This window comes from Festucalex cinctus, chromosome 17 (assembly GCF_051991245.1).
Source record: "Festucalex cinctus isolate MCC-2025b chromosome 17, RoL_Fcin_1.0, whole genome shotgun sequence".
Taxonomy (NCBI): domain Eukaryota; kingdom Metazoa; phylum Chordata; class Actinopteri; order Syngnathiformes; family Syngnathidae; genus Festucalex; species Festucalex cinctus.
The window spans coordinates 10,518,118-10,540,696 of NC_135427.1; the positions used below are offsets into that span (position 1 = coordinate 10,518,118).

A 22,579-nucleotide genomic window follows, 5' to 3' on the forward strand; every position below is an offset into this window, starting at 1 on the left:
GCCCGAATGAGCATATTAACGCAAGTATGTTTTTGTTGAAATAATAAAAAAAAATAAAAATAAAAAGTTTCTACTTGAGAATACCGTTTTACTTCCGCCGATAGTGGGCGCTGTCGCCCTTGTTCGAACAAAAGTGTGAGGCTGATCGTTAGCACCTCACTTCCGGTCCGCCACTTCCTTTCCTGGCGCGAGTGGCCAACACTGAACGTCGCACGTTCTCTCCGTGCCAACTAAACAGCAAAGCTGGATTTTATCAACGCTCAAGCAAGACAAAAGTTCCAGAGGTCACATTTCACTAGGACGTAGGTGAGTTTCGGATAGAAATGCGGTCGCCACTGGTAGACTTTTGTTTGGGTTCGCCTTGTGAGGACCGAGTGCTATCATAATTAGCATTAGCTCCTCGACACGTTAGATGTTCATACATCAGAACACACTGACATACGCTTTGTCAAATTAGGAATTACCCCGTGAGATGTAAAGCTACTATTGTCAATTGCATGTGTTTTTCTAAACTCTAAAATCTGTATTATTTTTATTTTTTTGTAGATTGAGCCCACTCTTCAAAAATGTCTCGTTTCTTTGCGACCGGGTCTGACAGCGAGTCAGAGGAGTCCTCATCGGCCGATGAGATCACCCCCAAAGCACCCGGGACCACGCTCAAGCAGTCAGTGCAGTTATTCAATCACTCCAGTGTTGCATTTAGAATTGAAGCAGTTTCACAGCGCACGTTTGACTCCCCAGGTCGCTGCTGCTCAGTGACGATGAGGAGGACACCAAGAGAGTCGTGCGCAGTGCCAAAGACAAAAGGTTGGCCAGGTTTTGATCAAGATAAACGTGGAATTTGTTTCCCTCAGCGACATGCATTAACCGTCTTGCTTGAATATCTTTCCGTGTCATAGGTTTGAGGAGTTGACCAATTTCATCAAGACTATCCGCAATGCCATGAAGATCCGCGACATGGCCAAGTGTCTGGAGGAGTTTGAGCAGTTATGTCGAGCGTTCCTCAAAAGCAAGAATATAGTGGACAAAGAGGGAGTTCCACCTTTCTACATCCGTCTTTTGGCTGACCTGGAGGACTACCTGAATCAGGTCAGGGCTTTTAATTTTCTTCTCCTTGAAATTCTCTGCTTGAATTTTCAGGGTTGGAAATGTGCTTGATTTCAATACAGACAATATATCTGTCTGAATTTCTACTCTTGCTGTTACTGTGAAAAAGAACTTTAACTATTTCCTTTTTAACAACTCAAATAAAATCATGTTATGTTTTGAAATGGATTGTTTCAGCTTTGGGAAGACAAAGAGGGCAAGAAGAAGATGAATAAGAACAACGCAAAAGCCCTCAGTACGCTGCGACAGAAGATCCGCAAGTACAACCGGGATTACGAGACGGAAATCACGGCTTACAAGGAGGTGAGAAAATAACGGCACACATTCAGTTTTAAAATGATGATCTTGGGGCATAAGCACAGCTGTGACCATCACTCAAAGTTGTACTTTTAAGCGAAATAGTATCAGCTGTGATTATTGTTGTGTGTTTCACTGGTGGAGAACATTAACCTCTCAACGTACTTGTCCTAGAATCCTCAAGAATCTGCAGATGAAGAGGACGACAAAGGCGGAGATGATTCAGGTAAGCAAAAATAAAATAAAAAATGAAATTGTTACATATTTACTAGTTTGCATAAGGTATCAACATTGATGTTAAGTCACATGTGAAGACAGTGATGAATATTAATCATGCTTCTTTGGTCAGCTTCGTCCTCTGACAGTGATGGAGATGATGATGATGGTGTGTCAGCGAAAGCCTTCTTGAAGAAAAAGCCTGAGGCCGTGCCAGAAGCGAGCAAGTTCCTCAAGCCTACCAAAGGCTCTGGGGTAAGCAGTTAGAAAATAACTTGAATAACTAAACAAAAGATAGGAGGAGCCGAAGCTTACAGTCCAGACTTTATTGGACCTTTTGTATGATTGACATGTGGTTTGTCCCTTTGACAGGACGAGTCATCCTCCAGTGACGATGATGATGATGATGAAGACTGGGGCTCCGACACTGTGGACACGGGCAGTGAGAGCTCTGATGACGGAGAGGAGAAGAGTGCGTCTCTTGCCATGGTCTTCCTCAAAAAGTGAGTCATTCTCCAGTCCGCAATTCATTCCGTTCTCACATAAATGGATAGTAGTACTTGAGTGTTTCAGATATGTTGGCACATGGTGGGCATTCCCTCTTAAACCGTGTTGTGACACATTCAGGACCCACGCGCCCGAGAAGAGCAGCGAGAAGGTGGGGAAGAAGAAAAAGTTAAGGAAGAAAGAGAAGCTGGAGGAAGAGGCTGAGGAAGAGGGCGGCGAAGAGGTTGAGGGAGGCTGGGAGAAGGTGAAGGGAGGCGTCCCTCTCGTCAAGGTAAGGACGATGTGTATACAAATGTTTTCAACGAAACGACCTTTACGTTTACCTTCAATTGAAACCATCAGGAGAAGCCCAAGATGTTTGCAAAGGGCACTGAGATCAACACAGCTGTGGTGGTGAAGAAGCTCCATGAGATCCTGCAAGCCAGAGGCAAAAAGGGCACCGACCGGTATCCGTTTTGTGCACACAACATCTTGAAGGAACAAATTAGAATTGTACATCGCGTCTCCATCTCTCAATCAATATTTCAAAATTATTTCCCTGGTGATATAATTTACTTGAGGGCTAAAGTGATTAATTGAATAATTTTGGTGGGGTGGTAAAATACCTGCCTCAAAGCTTCACAGAAATATTTTTTTTCACATGGATCGAGAAAGTTGTCAAGTGCAAACAGCGAATTAATACACTTGCTTGTATGGCCCACTCAACATGCCGACTGGCTCACGGTTAGCAAGTTTACAGCCAGCCGCTAATTACTGAACTTAAGTCACAGATATTACAATGTAGAATGTTGGGACGACGGCCCCTTGCAGACTAAAATGCATGCATTAGGGATGTAACGATATCCAAACATCACGATACGATATTATCACGATATTGTGGGGGGGTTGGCGATATTTAAAAAGATCACAATATTGTAAAGAAAAAAGCTCATAGTAAAAAAAAAAAAAGCACAATATTTTGTTTTTGTACATAACAGCAATGCATATAAACCACATACAATCTCTAATAATATTGCTAATGCAAGCACACATTGATCGCTTCACAAGCAAATTAGGTTCCCCTTCATCTGACAATTAGCATAGATTTTGAACATAGAAGGCCAAAACATCCCTAATAAAAATTTAATTGCACTAATAAAACTAGCCACTAGAGGGTGCTAGAACTGCACAAATGGAAATCAACTTGATTTTTTTTTTTATTTTTTTTATTTTATTTTTTATTTTTTAAGCAGATGTATTCCTTTTAAAATATTTTGAACATGACGACGACGATATTGTGGCAGTTTTAATATCACGATATTGCCCTTATCGTTGCATCCCTAGCACACATGTGTTGGTATTGTTTAAAGGAGAAATCAATCCCAAAATTGTCTTTGCAATAATATATTTGGTGTATTAGATATTAAGTTTATTAAATGAAATAATCATAAATGCTTTGTTGTAAAAAAATAAAATAAAAATACTTGCAGCCCTAGACATGATGCCACCAACGTTCGGTAAACATATTAAATGGAATCTCCTTTCCGCCAGGACCGGCCAGATTGAACTGCTCCATGCTCTCGCTGGCATCTCTGCAGAGCATAACCTGGGCCAGGGTGTCCTGGTGAAAATTAAATTCAACATCGTTGCTTCGCTGTATGATTACAACCCCAACATGGCAACTTTCATGAAGGTAGCAAACTCTTTTATTCAGATAAGACGCTCTAGATTTGATTGATGTCTCTTGACATGTTTTTATTTTTGTCTTATCAGCCGGAAATGTGGAAAACGTGTCTGGGCTGCATAGATGAGCTGCTGGACATCCTGTATGCCAACAGTGACATGTTCATCGGGGAGAACATTGCAGAGGACAGTGAGAACTTGACCATCTCAGATCAGGTTTATCACTTCTCCCAGCCTTAACTGCTCGCCCAGTTTGCAAAAAATGCAACAATAATTTACTTTTCCTCTCGTGTGTGTGTGTGTTCAGCCTTTCAGGGTCCGTGGCTGCATTTTAACTTTGGTGGAGAGGATGGATGAAGAGTTCACAAAGATCATGCAGAACACAGATCCGCATTCACAGGGTAAGCGCGCACTTTCAGAGTTAATTATTTTAATTATTTTTCCCATAAATTCTTAAGAAAAAAATGTTTTAAAGGTCAAATTATTTATTTTTGTTGTATCTTACCGTTTTCTTGAAATTTAATGTTTACTATCACATGAATTTTCAAAGTATTTTCTTCCATTTCTGAAAGACCCGACTTGTTGCATTTTAAGACGATTCAGAATCTTTTTCATTTATATTTACCGGTACAATTATTGAATTAGAATGTAAAATATTTTCGTCTCATCCTTGCTGAATTTAATGTTTGAAAAACAGATTAGAACACATGCTACTTTAATTAATAAACTAAATCATATGACCACTTACTTTGGAATTTTATATTTGTTTTTGTTTTTTTAAATCATGTCCTTGACTTTTACGAAGAATTGATGTGCCATAATTAATCGGATTCTGTTGAAGTGAATCAAATCAAATAAAAAAAAATATATGAAATTGAACTGAATTCATGAATCAAAATCAAATCGATTGACGAAATTAGAATCGATACCCACCCCTAAGAGTTGAGGTATACATGAGTGACGATTAGGCAATTCTAATGTTGCACCTTCTCCCTGTAGAATATGTGGATAATCTCAAAGACGAAGGCCGCGTGTGCGGCATCATAGACCGCCTGCTCAACTACTTTGAGAACAAAGGCACCACGGAGGAGATTTGCCGCATCTACCTGCGCAGAATCATGCACACCTACTACAAGTTTGATTACAAGGCTCACCGGCGCAGCCTTGGCATCCAGGCAGAAACAAAGGTGAGGAAAGTTGCACGTTAAATGCAGGAAAGTCAGCGTTTGTCAGGCGAGCTCAACAATCAAAAATGCTTCCCGCGTGGCGTAGTCCCAGCAGGACCAGGAGGAGAGCGAGGGCGAGGACAGCGCCGTCATCATGGACCGCCTGTGCAAGTTCATCTACGCCAAGGACCGCACCGACCGCATCCGCACGTGCGCCATCCTCTGCCACATCTACCACCACGCGCTGCACTCGCGCTGGTACCAGGCCCGCGACCTCATGCTCATGAGCCACCTGCAGGACAACATCCAGCACGCCGACCCGCCCGTTCAGGTGCGCACGCCAGCCCCTCGGAACAAACCGCCGTTGTGCGGACTTGGCATTAAAGGGGAAGTCGATCCCAAAAGAAATTCTTAATATGTTGCGGCCCCACTAGGCTAAATATGGTATTCCGGTTCATGTTGTGTTATTGGAATTAGGGACATAATGATATCCTAACATCACAATATGATATTATCACGATATGAAGGTCACAATACGATAATTATGATATTGTGGGGAGGTTGGTGATATAAAAATAGGTCACAATATTCACAATATAAATTAGCGACTACTAAAAAACCACACAATACTGTGCTTTTGTACAATACAGCAATGAAAAATGTAAAATTATATTATAAACATATCAATATGATATATAATGGGGCTGCACGATATTAGAAAATCATGATATATAGTTGCTGAATATAGCGATATCAATATTGCGATATTTAAGGTGTACCTAAAGAAATTACATTTTTATTAGCTAATGAAAGAATCACATTTTTTCATGTAATAAAATCAGCAAACTCAATATAATCTTAATTGTACTTACCGCTCGATATTGGATGGTGGTGCACGTTTTAATTAGCGGCTGACTTCACAAATTCAGATAAAAGCATACAATTCCATATGAAACTTAATGCATGTCTTTGCGATATGCAGACTGCATGGGCCAGTATCGGGATGTCTTTTTTTTTTCGATATATTGTGCAATATATAACATATATTGAGGCACTTTCTAATGCATGCACAGTTCCTTCACAGACTCCGTTCACAAGCAAATTACGTTACCGTTCATCTGACCATTAGTGTGGATTTGAAACATAGAAGTGCCAAAATATTCCTTGTGAAAATTAAACTGCACAAAAAAAACCCAACTAGCCACCAGAGGTTGGTAGAACTGCACCAATGGAAATCAACTGACTTTTTTTGTTGTTTTTTTTGTTTAACAGATGTGCTGCTTTTAATATCGTGACATGACGACAACGATATATTGTGGCCGTTTTAATATTGTGATATCACGATATTGCTGGAATCGTTACATTCCTAATTGGAATATGAGTTCAGATGCAAAAGCTAGCTGTTTTTTATCAATATCAGAAGGCGGCCGTTTTGCCACTTGTCAACTGGAGATGACATCAATGTTGCTCAGTTCTCAGGTAATGACCAACCACAGCGCACCTTCAAAGAACAGTTGAGCTGCGATTGGTCGTTGCCTGTGCAACTGTGATGTCATCTTCAGTCGACAGCAAGTGACAAAATGGCCGCCTCCTAGGATGGATAAAAATGGCTGGATTTTGCTGCATAAATCATATTCCACAAATGCAATACTAACCAGAATGTCATGTTTAGACTAGTGAGGTCATATATAACATTTTATTGCCATGAAATGTTGAAGGCCGACTTCCTCTTTAAGCATTTTCTTGCCTTTCCTCCTAGATCCTGTACAACAGAACCATGGTCCAGCTGGGAATCTGTGCCTTCCGTCAAGGCATGATCAAAGACGCCCACAACGCCTTGCTGGACATCCAGTCCTCGGGCCGTGCCAAGGAGCTTCTGGGTCAGGGTTTGCTCATGAGGAACATGCAGGAGAGAAACGCCGAGCAGGAGAAGATAGAGAAGAGACGACAAGTCAGTCGTCACAGTGCACACGCGTTTGCAACAATTTGAGCAAAACTCAGCCGGTATGTGTCCGTCACAGGTGCCCTTCCACATGCACATCAACCTCGAGCTGCTGGAGTGCGTGTACCTGGTGTCGGCCATGTTGCTGGAAATCCCCTACATGGCCGCCCACGAGTTTGACGCCCGCCGCCGCATGATCAGCAAGCAGTTCCACCATCAGCTGCGAGTGGGCGAGAGGCAGCCATTACTCGGTAAGTAAAGAATTGTTTACGTTTCATAGTAAATCCAATATCTTCACATTCAAATGATATTGCTTTCCTTTCCAGGCCCCCCAGAGAGCATGCGCGAGCACGTGGTGGCGGCCAGCAAGGCCATGAAGATGGGCGACTGGCGCACCTGCCACTCCTTCATCATCAACGAGAAGATGAACAGCAAAGTTTGGGACCTGTTCCCCGAAACGCAGCGAGTGCGCGAGATGCTCGTCAGGTTGGCCTTTTCTTTTTTTTTTTTTTTTTTTTTTCTTTTTTTATATCCCGTGTTGCTCAACGTTTCATAAACGGACACGTTGGTCAGCCGCTGCCGTGTCGTCGTTCGCTTGGTGATTGTGATGCGTTTGGTTTGTGTAGGAAGATCCAAGAGGAATCGCTGAGGACGTACCTGTTCACGTACAGCAGCGTGTACGACTCCATCAGGTTAGCCTCTTTGCTAATGTAGTATCTCGGTTTTTTTGTTTTTTTTGTTTTTCATGTTATAGTAATAAGATGGAAAAAAATATATATATTTTTTTAAATATCGTGGAATGTATATTAGTGTCATTTGAAAATATTGATGAGTAAATTTCTCCTACTTCATTTATCTGAGAAGAAACAGAATGGGGATTGAGCAAGTAATTGATCGCCCATAGAAGTGATTAATATTGCCTTTGTGATAGAGTTTAATTTCTAAAAAGAAATGCACTGCAACTGCGCATGTACATACATTATGGAGAGAAGACTCGCCTTAATGCAGGCAACTCCTAAATTTACTTGGAATCAGGGAAAATCACATTTTCAGCTGATTGGTGTCAAGGTGAGGGGAGAAAAATAAGTAATTTTTGAAGTTGGGTTAAAATGGAAAAACTGACAATTTCGATGTCCTCTTTTTCTTAATGTATTGCTGAGGTCTTAAAAAAATATAGTTCATTGGCACATCACAAATTTCAGCAAAACCTCCTTGACACTAATATCTACTTTCCTATTAGCCAGGGCTTTGGCGCCATCTTGTGGTGTTAGTTACAGAAAACTCACAAATAAAAAAAAAAAAAAAAAAAAAAAATAAGTTAATAACAGGAAATTATAAGTATATAGGACTGTGTCAGAAAATTTGAATATTGTGATAAAGTTCATTATTTTCTGAATCCAGAATGTATGGCATTTCTACTTATTTCATTGCATTACAGAAAATAATGGACTTTATCAGAATATTCAAATTTTCTGAGACAGTCCTGTACTATGATAAACGATACAGGACTTCTTTGTACATTTCTGATGCTTAACTTTCTTTAACCCACCTCCCGTTGATCCAATTTTTTATTTATTTATTTTTTCTAGCATGGCGACACTATCTGACATGTTTAAATTGGAGATAGCCACAGTTCACAGCATCATCAGCAAAATGATTATCAACGAGGAGCTCATGGTGACGTTGCATGGCTACTAGTGAAAAGATTCCTTTGAATTTTTTATGTATTTATTTCAAAATAATAATAATATTTCATGTCACCATCCGCCCAACGACAGGCCTCTCTGGACCAGCCCACGCAGACGGTGGTGATGCACCGCACGGAGCCCACCTCCCTGCAGAACATGGCCCTGCAGCTGGCCGAGAAACTGGGCAGCTTGGTGGAGAACAACGAGCGCGTCTTCGACCTCAAGCAGGGCGTCTACGGCGGATACTTCAACAGAGGTAAAAGATCAGGCGACTTGATTTTGGAACACCACATTTGAAATACTCTTTAAAAACTTTGCATTCCAGATCAAAAAGGAGGATATCAACAGAAACAGTCGTACCAGCGAGGTACGTAGCGCACATTTTGTTTTTCGTGTGTTGATTTGTTCATGGCTAATTGTCGACTGTGCCCCTTGCGTAGACGGAGGGAAGGGCGGTTACCAGTCCAAGCAGGGGGGCTACCAGCGAGGCTACAGGAATCAGAACCAAGGCAACTATTGATTTTGGAAAGGTCACATTCCGTTTTGTCGTAAAGTACCATCTGGCTTGAAGCTCTTTTAGCTGATCCTGAATAAGTTAATTTGAAAAAATAGTTTGTTTGAAGTGAACTTGCTTTGTCTGATCAGTTATAATAATAATAAACATTCTTCAATACTGCTTACTTATTGTTGCTACCGTTGTACTTTTTTGTACACGTATCACACCACCAAACAAAAAAAAGTGCAATAAACTGAAATTAGATAATTTCCGGCAGCATTTTCATGACACTGTCAGTCAGTTTTTGGGAGTTACTTCCTTGAGCCGAGTACACCTTTTATTGAACAGCAAAAAAAAACTAAAAGTACTCACAAGATCAGTATGTTCAGATTTTTACTATGAATTGCTACATTTTCCAAATGCAGGGTGTCCCAAAAGTAAACATTTGTTGGGTGTTTACTAATATAGATACAAATATGAGTTAAGTTAACGAAAATAACCAGTTGACTTCATCCCTTTACCCCGCCCCTTAACTCCAAACTCTTGAATCTCCTGCGGAGCTCCTGCCTGAGCAGATCTCGCTCCTTGCGGATGCCCTTCAGCACCGTTTGGTTCTCCTGGGCCCGGCGCACCAGGTAGGGCAGCGTGTCGTCCACGGAGCCGTACGGGACCGACTTGTACACGGCGTAACCCTCCTTGGCTGTGGAGGAGTTGGAGAGGGTTACGGTTGCTGTGACAACCACAGTTGAAGTTAAGAAAAAGACTTGATGGTGATCTCTCACCTAAAGTGAGGGAAACGTGATCACACATGCCCAGAAGCTGACCAAAACACACTGAGCCGCTTGCTTTGTCTATGCCCAGTTCTCCAACCCTGATGATGATAAATACACTGCATTAAAAACCAAATAAAAAGATAACTCCAAATTCTCTTGTAAACTATGTATGTAATGTCCGCATCAACTCACCATTTGGCCGCCCGTTTCACAGATTCTTCATTGTGTGTGGCGACTATGATCCTGTAACGTTGCGGGTCTTGGGCGATGAGCCTTAGCATCACCTCCAATAAGCTGTTATAACTGTAAAACGATTTAAGAAATTAGATTTAATGAGAAACTAGGGACATGCAACAATTATTGCCAGCAAGTCTTATTTGCTACCCGAAACACAGTCAGTAGGACTGACCTATATTGACAACCTAAATCCTAATATTTTTTTTCCGTAAAATAGTATTGATTTCTCCTCGACACGCTAGACTATAGCGAGAAATAAAAAATTCAATGTCTAGCGGCTAGACATTGAATTTTTACTTTTTGTCCAATCAGATTTCAGCCTCCGTGTGTTGCTATGTCAAACTAATCTGCCGTCTGAATGCCGTCTCCACTTTGCTGCCCTCTGATTGGTTGGCTCCAGTAATAAAGGTTTACTAGCCAAACATGTTCGTAGTAATCTGCGCACCATTTATTAACCAGCGCCCCTGGTGAGTACGATGTATTTTGTTTACATTTGTAATGTTATTTACATAATTTATTCCACGTTATGATGTACTACAACAGATGTCCATTTGTCGTATGAACAGGAAATACAGTACGTAAAATAGGAAGTATTTAAGAAGCAGTTGTAATCTACTGCGCACTATTTCATAACCAGCGTCCCTGGTGAGTACGAAGTTTTAACATTTTTAATGTTATTTGGTAATTTATTCTGAGCTATGATGGACTCCAACAATGTCCATTTTTGTGATGTTGTGATGGTAGTTGTATAAACAGGAAGTACGTCAAAACAAATGAAAATGTACAATTTGATGTAAATCGGCTCCCTGGCGGAGGTAACAAATGTCTTAACTTGTCATTTGTGTCTTCCCAGCAGTCTTGGACGGGGTCCGGGCGACCTTCCTTCACCGCCAGCTTCCTCTCTTTGTCCATGTAGGCCCCTCGCACCAGCTTGACCCCCAAACAGAACCCTCCTTCCTGGGACTGACGGATCGCCTCCAGCAGGAGCGACCTGGTCTCCTAAAAGACAGTATTTCCAAACAAAACCCACTTTATTTCCTTTTGTGGGCCACAATAGAGTAATGAGCCAGCTTAGATTTGGGCGTGTTGTATTTTTAGTACCTTCAGGTAACACTGGTATGTGTTCCAGATCCAGGCGCCATCTTTGTTAAACTTCTTCATCATTGCCATGGTAACAAGGGACAGGGCGGGGTTCATGTAGGTGTACTCGGCGTCGACCAGGACCCGCACTTTGTTCACACTAGCCTAAGGGACACAAGAACCATGTTGACCACGTTTTATCTGCTTCTGCTTGATTGGACAAGCCAAAAGTCACAACTGCTTTATCTTGGTTAATGATCATTCATACTCATACAAGAACTCATTACAGCTGGAAAAGGTGAAATACTAAGTGCGATATTGAATTATCACCTCGGTCAATGGTGCAACCTGTTCTGTCAAAAGAGACGTTTTAGGCCAAATAAATAACCACAAATGTGTCTGGAGCTGCTAATTATTTGAGGATTGTGATGAAGGAAACAGTGCGTTAGCGTTTGTCTAATACTATACTGAATGGCTAATTAGTGCTGCACCACAAATGACAAAAAAATATTCAGCATCCAATACTTTGACATTCATTTTGTTTTTGTGTGTGCGCGTAATATTCCATACATTTTTAGACTTTCTGCATTTCTAAAAATTTCTGACATTTTTGGCAGTTTTATAGACATTATAGTCATTTTCTGCCTCTCTATTTCATTTTTAAAAAACATCTTTGTCTATTTGTGGAATTTTTTTCTGCCTTTTTTGCCACTGAATTTCTGACAATTTATGGTAATATTTGTTTTTTCTTTTGTTTTTCGACTTTTTATAGTTACTTTTTGAATATTTTCTGCTTTTTTTTTTCTTTTTTTAATTAAATAATTCATGGTAATTTTCTACCTTTTTTTTAATTTGATTTTTATTTTATTATTATTATTATTATTATTATTATTATTATTTATTTTTATTTTTTGCAACCTCATGGTAATTTTATGGCAAATTTCTGCTTTTCCTCTTCATTTTAGGAAAATTTTCTCATAACGTTTTGACTGGCCATTTTTTTATTTTTTATTTTTTTTAACGTTTTCATCTTTTTCCAACAACTTAACATTTTGGACTGATGTTTTTTGTTTAAATCAATTTGAATATTTTTTTTTACCTAAAAAAATACAAATATGTAATAAATAAATATTAATTTCTAATTTAAAAAATTTAAAAAAAAATGCGATCCACCACCTACTAATGTTGAACTTTTTTGTTACTCTATTCTTCCTCAGTTCTCCCCAATCGGCTATGTTGACTGTTAATTGCTTCTGAGCGCCCCCTAGCAGAGACTTCACACAGTACATGCTTCAACGGTACCTCGGCTATCCTATTGAGTCTCCTCAGGCTGCAGTGGAAATGCGCCGCCTCGCTCTCCTCCAAGCCGGGGAACTTCACGTCCTCGCCATCCATGGCTCTGACAAGGAGGTCCAAGTCGTACGCTTGTTTAGAAATGACCTTGGTGAGTTTGACCTTGATAGATATAACAAATCGCTGCTTTAAATAGTTTAATCGTTGAATAGTATAATAGATATAATAGTTTTAAATATTATAGTGTTAATAGTCGAAGGCGCTTACACAGAGCTCAGGACTGAGCAGGGCCGTGACCTTCAGTTGCATCATGGGATCTTTGCTCCAAGCGTTGCTGTGCGACATTCGAACGCATTCCAACATGGCATCCATGTTGTCGTTATATCGCTTCTCTCTTTAGGTGATACACACAGAGCAGTTAAAAAATCACTGGTGTTGGCTCTATAGCTATGAAAACAAAATCTGATATGATTTGTTTATGTGAGAAATGTTTCAACCATGATGGAAGTTTGTTTTTTGTTTTTTTTTGGGGGGGGGCTCCTGACCCTGTGCTCTCTCCCAGGTCCTCCTCGATGGGAACCGCCAGCATTGGCCTCAGTCCCAGCCTGCTCATCTTCTCCATTGACTCCGAAATCTCCTTCTCGTCCTCCCCGGCCACAAACTGCGCGTACACTGTGGATCTCATCAGCGAGGAGAACACGCGCCTGCCCAGGACGCTGCGGGCCGCTGACATCAGCTGCACAAGACGCACATCATGCATGACCAGGTTATCCTGTCATTACTGTTTTTAAAGTGTTTGACACGAGACAGATTTTAGTTTGGTTTGGAGAACTGGAGCGGAAATGCCCCCCCCCACCCCCCCCCATTTGGTTCTTTTGTGGAGAAAATAGTCCAAATCAGTAAAAAAAAAAAAAAAAATGCCCAGCAGAAAAAAATGCGGGTCTGAAGGGGTTACTATGATTCAATATGATTGGTAATTTTTAGCAGGAGAGGGTGTGCAGACTTGTGCAACCACATTATGTCGTTTATTTTTTACATCCGTTCTATAAAAAAAAAAAAAAAAAAGACGAGGTTATAGTGCACTACATTTCAACAAGGGTGTGTTCACTTTTGCATCCATCACATTTTAGTTCGTAATTACATAGCAAATAGATTCCTTTATGCTTTTGTGAAAATGTCTCCTTGAGTAAATTTGACTTTCTCATCACAAAACAGGCTTTGGAAGTGTTGACATTCTAGTGCGCAATGTTTCTGGTCATGCTTTCTTCTTCTTCAGGCTTTCGTATCAACATAATTATCATTTTAAATGAACAAAACAAGTGGTCTTGACTTCTTTGTAACTGTCTTCAAATATTCGAAACATGACAATTTGACATCAGTAAACTAGAAACTATATCATTAAAATAAACACAGTGGAAAGTAACTAAGATGTCACAAGCTTGTCTCAATAATTTGCGAGAACGACTTTTTCTTCTCACAATTGAAATCAACTAATCCATTTCCTAAACAATAATCATACTTTTTTTTTTTTGTTTAAAAAAAAAAAGTGTCTTACTATACATGGTCATTTTTTGTTAGAAAAAAAAAAAGCCTTACTATACATGGTCATATTTTATTAGAAAAAAAAAGTCTTACTATACATGGTCATTTTTTTTTGTTTAAAAAAAAAAAAAGCCTTACTATACATGGTCATATTTTATTAGAAAAAAAAGTCTTACTATACATGGTCATTTTTTTTTGTTTTAAAAAAAAAAAAGCCTTACTATATATTGTCATTTTTTGTCAGAAAAAAGCCTTTCTATACATGGTCATTTTTTTTTTGTTTAAAAAAAAAAAAGCCTTACTATACATGGTCATATTTTGTTAGAAAAAAAAAAGTCTTACTATACATGGTCATTTTTTGTTAGAAAAAAAGTCTTACTATACATGGTCATTTTTTTTGTTTAAAAAAAAAAAGCCTTACTATATATGGTCATTTTTTGTTAGAAAAAAGCCTTTCTATACATGGTCATTTTTTTTTTGTTTAAAAAAAAAAAAGCCTTACTATACATGGTCTTTTTTTTTTTTTTTTTTTTGTTTAAAAAAAAAAAAAGTCTTACTATACATGGTCATATTTTGTTAGAAAAAAAAGTCTTACTATACATGGTCATTTTTTGTTAGAAAAAAAAGTCTTACTATACATGGTCATTTTTTGTTAGAAAAAAAGTCTTACTATACATGGTCATTTTTTTTTGTTTAAAAAAAAAAAAGCCTTACTATACATGGTCATATTTTGTTAGAAAAAAAAAAGTCTTACTATACATGGTCATTTTTTGTTAGAAAAAAAAGTCTTACTATACATGGTCATTTTTTTTTTGTTTAAAAAAAAAAGCCTTACTATACATGGTCATATTTTGTTAGAAAAAAAAAAGTCTTACTATATATGGTCATTTTTTTTGTTTAAAAAAAAAAAAAAGTCTTACTATACATGGTCATATTTTGTTAGAAAAAAAAAGTCTTACTATACATGGTCATTTTTGTTAGAAAAAAAAAGTCTTACTATACATGGTCATTTTTTGTTAGAAAAAAAGTCTTACTATACATGGTCATTTTTTTTTGTTAAAAAAAAAAAAAGCCTTACTATACATGGTCATATTTTGTTAGAAAAAAAAAAGTCTTACTATACATGGTCATATTTTGTTAGAAAAAAAAAGCCTTACTATACATGGTCATATTTTGTTAGAAAAAAAAAAAGTCTTACTATACATGGTCATTTTTTGTTAGAAAAAAAGTCTTACTATACATGGTCATTTTTTTTTGTTTTAAAAAAAAAAAAGTCTTACTATACATGGTAATTTTTTTTTTGTTTAAAAAAAAAAAAAGTCTTACTATACATGGTCATTTTTTTTGTTTAAAAAAAAAAAAGCCTTACTATATATGGTCATTTTTTGTTAGAAAAAAGCCTTTCTATACATGGTCTTTTTTTTTTTGTTTAAAAAAAAAAAGCCTTACTATACATGGTCTTTTTTTTTTTTTTTTTTTTTTGTTTAAAAAAAAAAAAAGTCTTACTATACATGGTCATATTTTGTTAGAAAAAAAAAGTCTTACTATACATGGTCATTTTTTTTTGTTTAAAAAAAAAAAAAGTCTTACTATACATGGTCATATTTTGTTAGAAAAAAAAAGTCTTACTATACATGGTCATTTTTTGTTAGAAAAAAAAGTCTTACTATACATGGTCATTTTTTGTTAGAAAAAAAGTCTTACTATACATGGTCATTTTTTTTTGTTAAAAAAAAAAAAGCCTTACTATACATGGTCATATTTTGTTAGAAAAAAAAAAAGTCTTACTATACATGGTCATTTTTTGTTAGAAAAAAAGTCTTACTATACATGGTCATTTTTTTTTTGTTTAAAAAAAAAAAGCCTTACTATACATGGTCATATTTTGTTCGAAAAAAAAAGTCTTACTATACATGGTCATTTTTTGTTAGAAAAAAAGTCTTACTATACATGGTCATTTTTTTTTGTTTAAAAAAAAAAAGCCTTACTATACATGGTCTTTTTTTTTTTTTTTTTTTTTTTGTTTAAAAAAAAAAAAAAGTCTTACTATACATGGTCATTTTTTGTTTTATACTAAAAAATAAAATTAAAAATCTTATCATGTGTCACACCTTGTTGCAGTTGTTGACAAGCACGGGGAAGGAGCAGAATCGGAACACAGCCAACGCACGACACAACTCCCTCATGCTCTTCACCCGGAACGCGCTCGGATCCTCGAAGGCCAAAGAAGCGGCCAGGATGTTCGGCGGCTTGTCTGCAGCGGCAGCCTGCACCGCCCTGGGGGCGGCGGTGGACACGAGTCTCGCGGAGAGCAGGTAGAGGTGCGAAGAGCACAGGCGAGTGCACATCATCTTCCCCGTGCGGATTTCACTGCAAGATTCACGCTGGGTGTTCCCTGTTGACACGTTTTTAGGTGTGCTCCAACGTCAACACGCATGCGGGTTCAAGAAAAGTATGCGGCTTGTTCAAACCGGTCCCGTCAAAACTGGTCCTGTCAGAATAAAAATAGATTATTTTCGTTTTACTTAGTGACACAGATGATTCATTCTTAGCCTCGGGCTACCTTACCTCCGGTTCATGTGAACTTGGACAGCTGAGCAAGTTTTGCAGGTGTTTTTTGCAGAATCAGACAAATAAATGTCATTTTTCCAGTTTCCACCCACTGAGTAGTTAATGAGTGACTGTGGGAATTCGAGCAAAGACCAGGTTGACCCTTGGCATTGACCAAAAAGCGCACTCTTGCTAACATTAGTTCAAGAAATAGACGAAAGACACACATAGAGTTCTTAAATAAACATTTTCATCGCAATTATTTCAAATGTGATCGTTTTCTGTGGCACAAGTGCTTGGGATCCACTCGATGAGAACACCTGTCCCTATTTATCTTAGGGACTGTCCAACATCATTTTTTATTTTTTTTTAATTAATTTTATTTATTTAATTAATTTATTTTTATTTTTTATTTTTTTTGCTCAGGAATATGAGTAAATTATACCCAACTTTAAACTAGAATTGGACATTTTAATCAAGACATTTAAAAATGGTGAAATAGAAATCAATATAATTTGGATTAAAAATATTCTAAATACTGACATATTAACAAATACAAAAAACATAACCAGTTGTTTTTGTTATTACCAGTTCAGCTGTTAAATTAGATAACCCTTGCATCTAGTCGTTCTCTAAACTTGTTAACACCTCAAATTTAAGGTTAATTGTCAACACACGATGTTTGGGTTGAGTTACATATTGAGAGGGTGTCACATCAAATGTCTGCGAGAAAGCCAATCAGTAAGTCTGCAGAGGAAATGATTAACCATGCAGCCGTGTCATGTCTGTAAAGTGACTTACTCAATTTTTTTGGAGTGTGCCAGACATTTGTTCTGGGGATACTGCAAACACAGTATAACGGTACAGTATAGCTAACTTTTATAAATGGACGCCATTGCCATATATTCAGTTTAATGTATCAATATGTTGATTTTTGATGTCACAGTAGCAGTTTCACAATTGTTGCGATGGCATCATAAACTGTGCGATGGCAGTCTCATGTTTGCTCTACTAGTGTAAAATGTTGGTAAACCAGCCAGGACAGCGCTCATTTTGTTAGTGTTTTATGCAATGTTTGTACACACATTAATGCGTTATAAAATAGTTGGTCCATGATGTTTTAATGAAGTTAAATGAACAGAGAATGTCTATTGACAAAATGCTCGTTGACACATCAATGCACAGTAAAATGGTAAGTCCATGATGATTTTATTAAGTTATTTATATGAACAGAGAATCTATCGAGCTATCTAGCGAGCTAGTTATCTAGTGAACTATTTAGCTACTGTCGTTAACTAGCTAGCTAGCTGGATAGTGTCACTATCTAGCTAGCTAGCGAGCGACTCTAGCTAGCTAGCTACTGTAGCTATCTAGTTAGCTAGCTACTGTAGCTATCTATCTTCTGTAACTACCTAGCTAGCTATCTTGCTGATGATATTTTTACAGTGCAATCATATAAAATACAGATACATCTTGGAAAAAATATGAATCACGTATTTTTAATTCCATATCCTGTAATAGCTATTTCAACCGAAGCACTATTTACAAAACAATTTAGCATCCAAACATCCTTTTTGTTTTAGAACACAGCCCTGGTGCTCACATCCAGGAAGGACCCTTGGGCGTGGGTGTGCTGGTGTCTGTATAGTGGCCTGAGGGGGATGGTGAGAGACGGGTGAGGGTCCTGGTGTAGCCGGAGTGGGTAGGAAGAAAAGGCCGGGTAGATGCTTGGGGTGGCAGGTCGGATAGGGAGGGGCGGTTCCAGCTGGGGGAGCAGGGTGGGGTGCAACATCATGTCCGAGCGGTAGCAGCTGGCAGTGGGGAACTGGGGGATGGCACCCACCTCCACTGAGGGGTATGAGGTGGCCACGTGGTTCAGGTTTTGAGTGTGAGGAGTAGAGGGGAAGCAAGAGGAGGGTTGGAAAGATGGGTGGGGGAAGGTGGCGGAAAAGCCAGGGGCTTGATTTGGCTGGGTCAGATTGGAGAGGTGAAGGGCCTGGCTTGGGAAAGACAGGTTTTGCGTGGGCGGTGCGAAACTAATGGCTGCTGAGTGGGCACCCAGTGGGGCCTGGGGCTCAGGGTTAGAAGGGAGGGAATTCGGATAAATGAAGGCTTCCGAAGTTTGTTTAGCGGGTGCATTGTGGCCACTGGAAAGACTGTCATCTTGTTGCATGAGCAGGGACATTTGGTCCTGGGACTGACACGGAGGGAAAGAGGTGTCGGGTTCCGGGTTGGATGACGGTATCGTGTGATAGGTGGGTGAAGAAGAAGAGGAGGAGCAGGAGGAGGAGGATGGTGGTGGAGTGGGGAAGGTGAAGGCGGTTAGTTGCAAAGAAGGCGAGGTCGTGGAGGAGGTGGTGGAGAGGGTGGGGGAGGAGGAGAGAATGGTGGGGTAGTCCATGGGAGGGTCGGATGAGTTTGAGGGGAAGGTGGGGGGCTGAGGGAGAGGAACAAAGGAGGGGGAAGTGGTCTGAGTTGCGGGGAAGGTGGCGGTGAACATCGCCTCACTCAGGGAGTCGGAACTGTGGGGAGAGCACATGTAACAGATTACACGTTGATGACAACCGATGGTGGGCCTAAACCAGGGGTCTCCAAGTTCGGTCCTCGAGAGCCCCTATCCAGCCTGTCATGATCGGGATCGTTATCAGGCTTCTGCAAAGGTTGCTGATTAGCTGATCCTTAGATTCAGCTGTGCTGAAGGACGGAGACATGGAAAACAGGCTGGATAGGGGCTCTCGAGGACCGAACTTGGAGACCCTTGGCCTAAACCTTATCAGAAGGCCTGATATAATTTTACAACCAAAATTGTAATATGTATACCTTTCAATTATATTATTTGTGACCTCACTTCCTGCCGTGTCCTGCATCCCAGCGCTCATGGTGAGACTTATGTCTGGGATCTGGGAGGCCATGAAGGCCTCGTCAAGGTCCAGAGGCTGCTGTGGTCCGAGACTATCCTCGAAGTGGGTGTCCTCTGGTGTGAACCCACATGAGGGGTCAGTTGGCAGAGAGGCCAAAGTGAGGGGCTGCAGGTCTGCTCCAGTCATGTTTGGGCTGGTGGTGAGGACAGTGGGAAGTTGCTGAGTGGAGTCACATTGATCACAGTTCTCTGTGGAAGACATGGGACATGCTTATTAACATGACGATAGGAGAAATATCCTATGTAGTTATAAATTGTCGTCAGTCTAGACCCTGGTCTGGATTACCCACTGACCTAGAGCCACGGTTTCCGTCATATCCGCTAGTTTCCGCTTCTGTCTTGCATCACGTTGTCTGTCGAGGAAAAAAAAACATTTAAAGACTAGAACAGTTATATGTGCACCAACAAGAAGCAAGCATGTCTTTATTGTGAATTACTTTTTGCTATTCATGCCTTCCTCCCGGAATCCTTTGGCAAAGGGGTTGGAGTTGATCTTCAGCTCTGTGATCTGCAAGATATCATAAAAAAACTAGTTTATTTTGAGGAACCAATGGGGTTCCCTGCAAAAAAAAGTACAAAAGTACTTTGCTGTTCTGGTAGGCAGTGACTGTGATAAACTGGGTCTCAGGGAAGACAAAAGAGTGCTGCCCTCCGCCCCAACTCAGCATGTCTCTGGCCTCGATCACGTGCACTCTAGGCTGGTAGCGATGAAGTGAGTGAAGAATAATCTGGAAAGAGGAAAGGTTTGAATTTTAAGACCATCTCAATCATGTTTCATTCCATGACTAACAACTCTCCATTGTATCTGAGATCAACACTTCCTAGACATTATACATTTACCGGCTATCAGTCTATGGCAGGGGTCGCAAAATCCAGTCCTCGAGGGCAGGAGTCCTGCAGGTTTTACAGGTTTCCCTAGTCCAACTGCAGCTGATTCCAATAAACAGGATTGTTATCAGGCTTATGCAGAGATTGCTGATGAGCTGATCATGAATCAGCTGTGTTGGAGAAGGGAAACGTCCAAAACATGCCGAACTCCAGCCCTCGTGGACCGGGGCTTGCCACCCCTGGTCTACGATGACTCTCTAACTCTATACCAATCCACCATTCTACCAATTTATCTACCTACCAGTTCCATCAGTATCTAATATCTACACATCTCAAGGAATCTACCTACCTACCTCTACTGGTCTTCTTGACCTATCTCTACCAATCTACCTACCGACTGCTCTGCAGAGTCTCACGTCATACAAAGTTGTGCGCTACCTACATGTCCATGCGTATCCAGTGTGTTGTTGGTGAGCTTGGCGTAGTGAAAGGAAATGGAGCGGCTCTGCCAGTGAGCACCAGTGGCTGGGGAGTCCGGGTGGATGAACACGCGGTCCGGTAGCCTGGCTTCGGCCCCGCCCGCCGCCTGCCATCCACCTCCTTGGAAGCGATAGCGCGAGTTGTCCATGGGGATGATGTCCAGGAGGAGGATGTAGCGTAGGGACGGGCTCAGGCCCGACAGCTTCAACTTCATACCGGGAAACATCCGTCTAGGAAGGGTGAAGGGATGGGAGTGGTTTAGGGAAGATGGATGTTAGGACAAGATCGAGTTCATGTCACTCACCTGCCCTTTTTGGTGATGATCATCTCCGTTCCCACTGAGCTGAACTGCTTCCACAGGGACGAGTTCTCCAGGTCCATCTTCACGTCGTCTTTTTGCACTTGGGCTGTCTGCTCGCTGCGGAGGATGGGTGGGGGCGCCAAAAGCCTCGCAGGGGGCAGGGCTTTGGCCACCCCGTCACTCGGGGAAGGGAACAGTGGCATGTGGGCTGCAGGCTCCCGATCTTTGGGAATTGAGGAGAAATGGTGGGAATGAGCACCAATTTTTTTTTTTTTTGTGTTGCTTGCCTCTAAACTGGAACATGAAAGAGGGAGCACATAACTCCTGTTCTATTCTGGCCTTCCTCCATTGGCAAATTGTGCAATTTAAAGTTGATTTTAAGATTATTTGTTTTCAAATGTCTAAATGGTCTTGCCCAAACCTTACCTCACTGGGCTGCTCCATCCCAACGCTTCTGCCTATAGCTGACCAGCTGCTCTGCCGGTACTGAAGTCTACGTCCAGTAGAAGCTTAGCAAGGATAGAACTTTTTGTATTGCAGGTCCCAAATGTTCAATTGTCTTATGTATTACTTTTTATTTATGTGCAGCACTTTATTTCTGTATTGTGTGTATAGTATATTGACTTTTGGAATCATATTTGTTTTGAAAAAATATTATGTAACTAATCATAAAATAAAATGTTTTTTGGAGAGGCAGGGCGTCGGTTACTTATCTGATATCTGAGTCTTTCCTCGAATATAACTGAAATTTATTATTCAAATTATCGTTGAATGTTGTTTTTTTTTTTCTGGCTTCGGGTTTTCCTTTGATAGCCATATTTATACGCTTTAAAAGTTTGGGAAACACTTCTGGGGAAAAAAAAAATTCAGTCACCTATGTATGAGCCAACTAAAAGTTTGATCCAATGTAGATTAAATGACTTTTTTTTTTTCATTTTTCTTTTCTTTTTTTTTTTTTGGTGTGTGTGTGCCATTGAATTGAATATTTTCTGTTTATTTGTCTGCTGCAGTCGTTTTACAAGTACTCTCTACATAAAACTGAGTTATGTGGGTTTGCATGTGCAGACCCTCTCACCTCTGTAGAAGCAGTCTCCAATCCTCTGAGGTCCCAGAGCCAAACCGGGATACACGTCCACACCAAGCATTATGTGCCTCTGTGCTCTTCAGATGAGCTAAAGTTGTAGTAGTAGTACCTCTCCTCACGGCTTTTATAATTTTCTCCTTTTTGCTTCTGCTCCAGTTTGTCTCATGGTCTGGCTTTCAACAAATGCCTTCAGCCTGATTGTGCGCTGTTATATAGGTGTGTGGCTGTTAACACGTACAGGCCAAATGGCCACATTTTCACACCACACTTCTTCACACCCTTCATTCTACCTAATCTATCTATTTATCCATCTCACCAATTGACCCATGTAATCATGAAGGCCTCTCGTCCCTTAAGATGAATAAATATAAATATCAAATGTTAATGTATTCTAAAAATCACCTGATAGT

The 22,579-nt window shown here is 40.0% G+C and overlaps 3 protein-coding genes and 1 long non-coding RNA gene across 5 annotated transcripts; 2 read left to right on the top strand and 2 right to left on the bottom strand.

The window, feature by feature from the left end:
* The first annotated feature begins 149 nt into the window (after positions 1-149).
* eif3c (eukaryotic translation initiation factor 3, subunit C) lies at positions 150-9,265 on the top strand. Its single transcript, XM_077501936.1, has 23 exons — positions 150-306; positions 547-664; positions 742-807; positions 900-1,089; positions 1,285-1,410; positions 1,579-1,630; positions 1,754-1,875; positions 1,993-2,123; positions 2,248-2,398; positions 2,470-2,573; positions 3,658-3,799; positions 3,880-4,005; positions 4,097-4,190; positions 4,789-4,976; positions 5,062-5,286; positions 6,715-6,906; positions 6,977-7,148; positions 7,224-7,383; positions 7,524-7,589; positions 8,487-8,574; positions 8,676-8,841; positions 8,911-8,952; positions 9,026-9,265. Exons 2-23 carry the CDS (start codon positions 567-569, stop codon positions 9,103-9,105), a joined length of 2,781 nt encoding a protein of 926 aa, XP_077358062.1. The 5' UTR covers positions 150-306; positions 547-566; the 3' UTR covers positions 9,106-9,265.
* A 192-nt stretch (positions 9,266-9,457) lies between these two features.
* Positions 9,458-16,664, bottom strand: prodh2 (proline dehydrogenase 2). Its single transcript, XM_077501943.1, has 10 exons — positions 16,575-16,664; positions 16,118-16,497; positions 13,010-13,200; positions 12,732-12,858; positions 12,474-12,626; positions 11,193-11,336; positions 10,924-11,090; positions 10,047-10,157; positions 9,864-9,952; positions 9,458-9,781 (listed from the first exon to the last, which is right to left on the bottom strand). The coding sequence occupies exons 2-10, from the start codon at positions 16,355-16,357 to the stop codon at positions 9,591-9,593; spliced, it is 1,413 nt and encodes a 470-aa protein (XP_077358069.1). The 5' UTR covers positions 16,358-16,497; positions 16,575-16,664; the 3' UTR covers positions 9,458-9,590.
* On the top strand, positions 10,485-16,664 carry LOC144004625 (uncharacterized). Of its 2 annotated transcripts, XR_013279416.1 has the most exons (4): positions 10,529-10,558; positions 10,658-12,615; positions 13,027-13,230; positions 16,128-16,664. It is a non-coding gene; the product is annotated as an uncharacterized LOC144004625 (long non-coding RNA). The 2 variants fall into 2 exon arrangements; XR_013279415.1 differs by having other exon boundaries at positions 10,485-12,615.
* Positions 16,665-18,135: 1,471 nt separating this feature from the next.
* tbx6 (T-box transcription factor 6) lies at positions 18,136-21,388 on the bottom strand. Its single transcript, XM_077501939.1, is given in 8 exon segments — positions 18,136-19,078; positions 19,377-19,665; positions 19,771-19,829; positions 19,914-19,984; positions 20,061-20,204; positions 20,747-21,014; positions 21,089-21,361; positions 21,363-21,388. Coding segments are annotated over 8 exon segments (2,073 nt in total).
* Positions 21,389-22,579: the final 1,191 nt, after the last annotated feature.